This window comes from Telmatherina bonti (genome assembly GCF_933228915.1).
Source record: "Telmatherina bonti genome assembly, chromosome: 13".
Lineage (NCBI taxonomy): Eukaryota > Metazoa > Chordata > Actinopteri > Atheriniformes > Telmatherinidae > Telmatherina > Telmatherina bonti.
Genome location: NC_136611.1, coordinates 19,753,576 through 19,762,971, shown reverse-complemented (window position 1 = coordinate 19,762,971; position 9,396 = coordinate 19,753,576). Strand labels below are relative to the sequence as shown.

The 9,396-nt window shown below is 37.9% G+C and overlaps 1 protein-coding gene across 1 annotated transcript; it reads right to left on the bottom strand.

Moving 5' to 3' along the window:
* Window positions 1-816: 816 nt before the first annotated feature.
* On the bottom strand, window positions 817-7,722 carry pik3ip1 (phosphoinositide-3-kinase interacting protein 1). Its single transcript, XM_079252115.1, has 6 exons — window positions 7,519-7,722; window positions 7,228-7,356; window positions 6,699-6,815; window positions 4,787-4,975; window positions 4,591-4,669; window positions 817-2,366 (listed from the first exon to the last, which is right to left on the bottom strand). Exons 1-6 carry the CDS (start codon window positions 7,628-7,630, stop codon window positions 2,159-2,161), a joined length of 834 nt encoding a protein of 277 aa, XP_079108241.1. The 5' UTR covers window positions 7,631-7,722; the 3' UTR covers window positions 817-2,158.
* Window positions 7,723-9,396: the final 1,674 nt, after the last annotated feature.

The following is a 9,396-nucleotide window of genomic DNA, read 5'->3' as shown; positions in this document are numbered from 1 at the left end:
ATGTTTCATCAATAAACCTCTTGTGTTTGGTTTTTTGGTATTTCATTTAGCTATTTATGGCAGTGAAACAGATGCAGGTTATTATTTAGAATGAAGTATTAAGTATTAATGAAGTATTTGTATTTCAAATGTGCTGAGGCACCAGCTATGAAATTGAGAACGTTTTATGTCTAATCTATCAATAAGATTTACATTTAAGCATAAAAAAAATCTTAGCTTTAGAATTTGTTTCTTAGTACATTTTAATTTCAAAACCATGATTTTCAGATAAACTAAAGATAACTTATAGTATTTACTTTGGAAGAGTGATACTAAACAAAGTATCACCTCAATTTTTGATTAAGCTTAGTTTTTAAAGAGTTTTGAAATGTAGCAACAAAACTTAACAGGGAGTATCCAAGGTTGGGTTTTTTACCTTCAGATTATCACAAATTTATTAAGATGGATAATTAGTTTCCATCCAGTTAATAAAATATTGAATTTTGTTTTAGCTATAAGTTTAACTTTTTTTTTTTTTTTTTTTTTACCTGCTTGGCCAATCCTTACCAGCAGAGGGAGCTGCTGTCCAGTGTTCCTGCTATAAACCTTCAACAACGAGATGCTAAAGCATTCCTAATGAGTTTTTTTTTTTTTTCTTAGATTAATAAATCTTTCCTTTGCTAAAATGGACAAAATTCATTAGACTTCAGTTTTTGTGTTCTTTTTATTTCAGTTTTAACAATGGCAACACTCATACAAATACAAGTGTTTAAATAAAAATGTTAAACGTTTTTCTTTTTTTTTCTTTTTTTTTTTATGACAAAATAATTACAGACTACAACAGAAATAACAAAGCAGCAGCAACCAATGATTTACCAGTGATGAAAGTCCAGCAATAACTACCAAACCAGATGAGCTGGAGTGACTACATGATAAAACATAGTGAGAAGTAACAGTGCATTTCATAAAACAGACTTAAAATCTTCTCTGTGTTGGGATTTCTACTTTCATTCATACAACATTAATTTTTCAACGAGTAGTTCTACTTTTTAAGATGGAAAAATGGCCCCTGAATGGCAAACATACAGCAGGTAACCATGTACATGCAATTATGTTTTACACGAGCAACACCAAACTGTTCCAGCTCTGCTCCATTCTTTTGTCAACTCTGAAGCATCAAGTGCATGACTCAAACATCTGGATCTAATCTAGACACCAGGCTCCATTACCACAATACACAAACGCACTATCCTGTGCTGGAAAGCACAAACTTTGGGCTTTCTTCTTTTATCTGATCCCGACTGTGTTGTCCTGAGGCCTAACTACTGTGCTCATACATCCTGAGAGCACTCTGTATATTTCCTGTCACTCCTTAACCTGTGGAAGAAAAGGGCAAGTCTTCTTTCAATGACTGCTGTCATTGCTTTTTAACCAACACTGACCTGGCAGTGTACAAATGGGATAAAATACATTCAGAAGTATCATGCTAAGGCAGTTTCTGAGCTGGAGGCCTTTATCTTTTCCTGGCCGGTTTTACCTCATGGAACCTGTCACAGCAGAGGAGGACTATTTTCAGAGAAGAATCTGTGTCACCAGTGTATGCCAAAGACAAAGAAGTCTTTGTAAAAACGTGTGTTTCCGCCCCCCCCCCTCGGCACAGCCAGTGGGCCACACGTGTCAAAGTGTAGCACATATTCATTGTGTAACCACTTCTTTAGAAAACAAAAAGATTTGTGGACATTTCCCCATTTTAAACACCCTGTCCTCATAAAGACCTGCTTTTATCAAACACTGGAGGAATGCATCTGGTTGGACGTTCCTGTTATTGTTTGTAGGGGGAGAGCTTGTGAACTTATTTTGTTTCCTCACAAAATGATCAGATATGAATATTAAAGAGCTCATGACATGTCCTCATTAACCACAGATTTCCCTCAGTGGATTTAGCTGTTAAAACTGTGTCGATTGTGTCCCAAAAAAGGAAGAAGGAAAAGAGACACAGAGGATGCATCAATAAATTGAAGTCTTTGGATTCAACAGTGCTCCCCAGCTCCTTTTCAACTGAGATCACTAGAGGAGGTGAAGAGGAGAAACAGGGAGATGGGAGTGTTTTAGTCCCCAAAACCCCCCCCAAAACAATTGCAAAACGTATCACAATCCTATTGGAGGATTTTATGCCTCTTCATGCTCCAGGCGTGCCAGCGTGCTGGCCCATTAAAGGGTCTTCGCCTTCCTGAACAGGTGTGGTCTCCTGCTCTGCTGTGATAACAATGGTGTTCTCGTCTACGAGCTCACAGGTGGGATTGGAGAAGGCCGACAGTGGCAGGGTGATCCTCTGCATCTCGCGCTCGTACACACGCTGTTCATGCTGCTTTTTCAAATCTCGACCCCTGAAATCAAAGCATATTTTCACCGTGTTGTTAAAAATGAGTTTGAGTACAAAAGCTGTGAAAAACACAGACATATAATGATGTGGAGTTGCAATTCTGTACGTCTGGTAAATACTGGTGCAACAAAAAGATTACTTTAAGTTTAATTCATCTACATAAAATCATATGAAGACGACTCGTGTAACATGCAAAGATCTCTACATGACTTTGATAAATATCAAAAGATAAAATCTATCCAGTGTTTAAACACAAAAGTTTTAAAAGTGTCATTTAATTTTGTGTTGTTCTTTATCCCTTTCTAGCAGTTAGCGTTGGAATTTGGACTTATCCTGGATCATTGAGGGACTCTGAAAAACACATTGTAAGACTAAATTTAGCTGTCCTGAGATAAGTTGTCCTAGATCACAGAAACCAAGACTGTTGGATGAGGAGAAAAATTTGGGGACCAATATGAGCCTGCTGGCGGAGGACCTCTGTGCGGTCACTTAAAGCAAATCCACAGTGGGAACCAAAAGGTTGAAAATGTTTAAGAGGCTGCAGGGCTTATTGATGAGGACCCCAAAAAACCTCAAATGGATAAACTAAAGGGTGGGTTTCTTCTATTTACAATCAACAGGAAAATACAACATAACTTCAGACTTTCATTGAGCATTGCATCTTAAGATTCCATGTAGCCGACAGTAAGATATTTACCTGATTACGTCACTCTTCAATTAATTCTTCTTTATAGTATTCAAATAATTTTCACACATATCGGTAGTTACTAACAAGCTTTATATCTCATTGTTATAACTAATCTATTATAGCTATACATCATTTATAGAGATGTCTATAGCAGCTTTTTTGTTGCCACTCATGCTTAACTTTTTGGAATTAGGGTTCCAGATAAACTGTTTCAGTAGCTGTGACTGGTCTGCAGCAAAGACAAAACAAAAGAACTGACTTGCTGGCAATGAGTTTATCTCCTCCAAAGCAGCGCTGTGACATGAAGCTACATGTTGCAGTTTTATATTGATCTAGAGCAAAAACAAACTAATGATTCAGAACACTCCTACCTGCCTATATCAACATATCACACTGTGCAAGCCAATTTATGCTTCTCTGTTTAGCACAAGGGTCTTCAGTTTCAGTTTTATCAGGAATTTGTGAGCTTCTTTTTCCATTTCCAGAAACTTCAGGAGCTGTTTGCCAAGCAAATTTCCCATGATATTTGTGCTCTATTGTTTCAAATCTTGGTGATTGTCATATTTAATAGATTTAACAGAAACTAAAGCAGTCCTGCTTGTCACAAAACTTTAAACAAAAAGTTTGATTGCACGATGAAACACTGGGAGAAAAATTCTAATGAAATCTAAATAGTCCCTCATCGCATCAGGGCATACAAATTTTAGACAGGAAAATTGCACAGGAGCAATATGCTCATCAATAAACTACCAAGTCCTGTGCTCTCTTGACATTTGTATAAGTCTGGAATGAAAAGTTGTATAATTTGTAATGTTGGATCATAACACTGTAACTGGAGCATTCATCCCGCTCATCTAACACACTGAAGGTGATGTCACTGTACACTGAGGGCAGATATAAGCTCTATGACATAATATGCTTCTCCTCCTTATCAATAATCACCTCCTATAAATAGAAATGACAGACAAAGGCTCTACTAATGAGATATGCCACTCCAGTGCATCTGAGAAGGCACTTTGTGCTGTGCCAAAAAGAACCGGAGAACTTTTTTTCCACAACAAGTAGGCCATCCTTTTGTATGTTGCATAACTGTAACTCTGTTAGCTTCTCTGCCCCATTCGCCCCCTCCTCTGTGTGCCCTTTCCTTCTGAGAACATCAAATAAGAACGCTCAGAATAGACCAAAGGCATTTAATTTCCTATCATGTTCCTCCTAATGTTCTGTTGTGATAAAGCAATTAAATTGGGAACAGGAGCAACAGTTGATAGTTTTAACTGAATAGACCTACATGCACATGTGAGCTCGTCAAAACTTTTCCTTCACATCTAAAATATTGTGACCATTCTAGCTAATGTAGCACAAATACCCAGATGTGACTCTGAAGCGTCACTATGTGGCATTACATTACAGAGCAAGTGTCACATTACGACATGTTAATGGCTTCCAAGACAGAGGCTTAAGTAAAAGAAGCAGCACATTGGGTTAGCTAATAAAAACAATAAATAAATAAAAGACCCAATGTTGCAATTTAGATGCTGACCTCTTATAGAAGTAGCCAAATGTGATGCCCACTCCAAGAACGATTATGATGGCCATCATGAGAATGCCAAGGACATAGCCTGAAAAGCAAAATAACAGCTTGAAGGGTTGAAGACAAGTTTGCATGTCCTTTTCTACTTAATCAATCTGCATTCCCAAAGTCTTGTGTCTTTCATACTGCTAGCATGCGCACATACCAAGAGTCCCAAGATCCTTCTTCTTTTTAGGTCCTGTGCGCACTCGCTGGCTGATTCCCATCACGGGCTGCACAGCAGCGATTTCTCCCTGAGAAGCACCCATCCTCACCGGCTGGAAAGTCTCTGTGGAGGATGTGCTTCCTGTGGTGCTGAGGGATTCAGCCTCATCTGGAACTGCTGAGGTTTGCTCTATAGACACAACAAATGACAAGATTAAACAACTTCTCTTCAGGAAATTCTTTCTTGTGCTTCTGACACAGCTAAGTCATGTTAAAATACAGAGTTTCAAAATGTGTTTTTTATTTAGTTTTATATATATAATCTTTATACCAAGTAGGCTGAAAGAACTATTTTTTAAACTGTGGTGGTAAAAAAGGAAAACAACAAAAAGAATCAATGAAACGTGTTCCCAAAAAGGAGCCCCGCTCACCATTGTTTTAAATATTTGTGGCCCCAGTTCCCACATATTTTATAGGTACGGGAATAAATTAGTTCAATATGTTTAAATTATTTCATTTTTAATGTCTGTATAGCTTTGTTTATTCACTGTAACCATGGAAACAACCATGAACGCAGGTGAAAAATCTTTACCGCAAAATAAGAGTCTATTTACTTTTTCTCACATCACAGTACAACTCACTAAAGATTATCTTTCAACATTTCAAACTAAATTTTGTAAAGTCCTTTTGCCTCATGTAGCTCAGTCTGACCCAGGTTATCTCTCACACCAAGTAACCGATTTTAACCCATTATCAAAAGATCACTTTTGTTTCTCTTGTTCTTCTTCCTCCTTTGAAGCTGTGCAAAATATTGATTTATACACAATTATTGTTGCTGCTTTTGGATTTCAGTCTGAAGTCAAGTCTTTATGCTACTGCAGTCTCTTTATCCCATGAAAGTTTTATATCCTATTCAGGCAAACACAAAAAGTTTTTTCTAGCATGTCGGTCCATGCAGCCACCCTCCAAGTGTTACTACAGTGTTCTGTCTTTATATTTATATGCATAGGGCTTCATCTAATTCATCTTATCAAATGTTTAGACTGGACTAGAAGTGCATCATCTGGACCGTGCGGATAGAAATTAGTGCTGGTCCAACGACACAGAACCCTCTCTGTAAGCAGGACCAGCTTGAGATTCTTCTTATGAAATTGTTGGAATGTAGACGGCCTACATGATATGGAGACACGTGTTTTGTTTTCATTAGTGCAAGACATCAGCAGGTTCAGCGTACTCCCCTCTCTGCTGAGAGGCACGCTGTCAACATCCACTCTTTAATTCTTTTCTGTCTCCTCCTTCTAAGTTGTTTATGAACTCTCCCCAGATAAAAACCCTGAAGTCATAATGTGCAACAGCCAATTAGCTGCTGTTTCCAAAGAGAGGCAGCTTCTCTGTGCCAATGAGCACAGCTTTAGGGTTGGGTTCAGCAGTTTCCTCATTGTCAACCTGCAGAAATGTGCAGGCTTTGTTATTGTTTGACTTTTGTTGGCTTCAGCAGGAAATAAAGAGTAGCACACAAAACTTCTCACAGCAGCTTAACACTGACCAACTGACCTACTGAGTGTTCAATGTCATAACTTGGAAAAGTAGATTGTTAGTAATCATCTTAGTACTCAGTTGCAAATAATTTACTTTTATTAGGAAATAAAGCAAAGACCATTTTGGCCAACTTACAAAAAGTTTCATATTATTTTGCCCCAAAGATCTAAAGTTTTTTTTTTTAAACAATGAAAGTTTTATAAATGTAATTTTCCTGAACATTCAGAGAAGAAAGGTGCTGTCAGTGTCCTTAACAGCCAACTTGTTATAGACTTTCAAAAAATTCTCATGGTTTTTGCATGAAAGTTAGTTATATTATCCATAACAGTATAAAATATATAAGTAATCATCTCTGATATTCAGTGTTTACTGACCTTTGCATGCCTCAATTGCACAAAATTGTCTCTGAATCGTCCCATCTGGGCCAGCAATGTAGCACCAAGGCCTTTCAGACATGTCTGGGTTTCGGCAGTAATTGTGATCTCCAGCACCTACAGGAGGAGTGATAAAAGCAGCATGTGTGTTACTGAGTCCCCGTGGAAATACAGCCCTGTTTCTGTGAATCTGACACACTGTGTGAAGAAACCGCTGGATGCATGAATCATTCACACTACTTCATCACATCCCACCGAACAGTCTGCCATGAACACAAATAATGGAACCAGCAGTTGTTGCAGGAAGACATTTAAAACACAAACATGCCCAGCAGAGGCACCAAATCTCAAAATGTGCAAAATCTCCCGTTTTTTGTTTTTTTTTTAAAATGGGGGTGGGGGGAGGGGGGTCCTATCCAGATGTTATGAGCCCTTATGCAGACATTGTTTACTTCAACATGTGTCACTTTTAAGTTTCCTATCCTCTGCGTGATTCAGCTATCAGAAAACAGAGGATAAACTTGTTTACCTGTTTGCGAATCTGGATGGATTTCAACATCATAGTCCCTTGTAACATTGATCCAGTTTAAACAAGTCAGCCCTGAGGAGGAGCTCTGGACTTCTCCTCGGTAGTCCACACCACTGGATCTCATACAGTCTGAAAATAAAAACAAAACTCCATTTAAAAAACAGGATCAGAAAAAAGAGGAAAAACAAAACAAGAATTAAGCATCTTTTATGGCAAATTAGGTACATGCTACGCATTCCCACCTCCCTTATGTCTAACAATAATAAAACAATCCACAATGTGTAGTTTTACCTTTCTGTTCTCCATTTGATGCGCTGCTCTGCACAATGGCCACGCTCAGGAAAACAACGTGCAAAGAGAAAAACATTTTGCAGAGCTGAGGGGAAGAATTAACCCCCAACATGATGAGCTTCCCCCTTCTTTCTCTCTAAAAATGAGAACGGGTACTGTTAGACACAATATGTTTTAAATGGAGGAAGAGCCTGTGCATGAAACACACTGCTCCACTCGCGTCAGCCCCTGCCCTTGTTTTTGTCAAAGGAGATCAGCTTTCTTCGTAAACAGGCTTGTGTGGAGGAGGTGCTGCACTTTGCAGTGGAAACCTCAAGGTCCTAAAGCCTCACTAGCTTCTCTCTCCTCTCTCTTACACACACATACACGCACACAGAGAGAGACACGCACGCAGGAGCGCATTGGTGATAACGCGCAGAAGAGGACATCCATAATATAAAGAATAATCTGGCATTAGAGCTCTAGAAAGTCACAAAAAATCAGGGATATCCCTTCATATTTTTGTCCAGGGTAAGATCTTCATGGTTACTTCTGTAAAACATCCATCTTTTCTTGATCCAAGACATGGATCTACTCATGCATATTTTTTGTATTTGTCTATAAATAGCTGCTCTGCCTTCCCCATTTCATTTCAATATACTCTCAGTCACCACTCTCCATTTATCCAACTGTAAAATCTTATCGGACTCTAAAGTGCGAGAAACATCTGCAATCTTGCCATTTCCCAGCCTTCCTCTTCAACCCGTGATCCCTCTTCTCTGGTGGCTTTGGTCAGAAGTGGACTCTACAGAATAAATGGCCGCTGCCAGCAGTATTTGCCTCTGTTTGCTCCCAGGGGGCCCTGTGTTCAGAGCACAAGGGGGCCCTGGGACTGTTGCCAGATAGTTAATGAAGCCAGTCAGTTCCTGACTCAGTGGGTGTTCACTAAGCCACTTTTCACAGAGATGCTTCCCTGGTTTTTGGGCAATCACCAGAGAACAGAACATCTGTCCAGCATTGTCCATCACTGACCTTTCCTGGCCTGGTCTCTTAGTTTTCACTTAGTTTCCCATGGATTCAAAATGCTTTGCCATGATCTCTAATGGCAATTAAATAAGAGAAAAGGGGGCCACTTGACCTTTAATCTTTTATCGTTTTAAGGATGTTGCACAGTCGTGGAATTTTTCCATAATAATTTACAAATGATATATTTTCTGATTAAATACATTTCATAAGAAGATGAGCCAGAAAACAACTTTTTTTTTTTTTTTTAACTTAAGTATTCCACTTGCCAGCAAGAAGACATGCTATGGTAACTGTGTCTTCCGATGTAAAATACTTGTATTTAAAAAAAAAAAAAAAACCAAAACAACAACAACAAAAAAAAACTAAAATGGTTACTGGAACTGTGTATGTATGAACTTTGTATGAACAATCCCATCTCTAACTTATTTATACACATTACAATGAAAATAAAATAAAAGGTGAAGCAAACACTTTATTAAATAAATAAAAATAGTTAAGACACCCAAATGATTGTTCAGAAATCGAGGACAGAAACTCTCATCTGGGATATATAGCTCAGCTGAAACACAAACTGATTCAAACCTTTTGTTTTTGTATAAAAAGGAAGCAAAAACTTTATTTTGGACAACAAAATATATTGTAATACACCAAAAGTCAAAATCCTGTATTATAAAAAGCTAATGGCATCAAATGCACTACCTGGAAGGACCAGTGGACGTTTCCCTCTGTGCAATTTGAAACTCTGATCCATGAAAGACACATTTCAGAAAAACATTAAAAGAAAAAATTATATATACATATATATACACACACATTTTATTTATATATATATATATATATATATATATATATATATATATATATATATATATA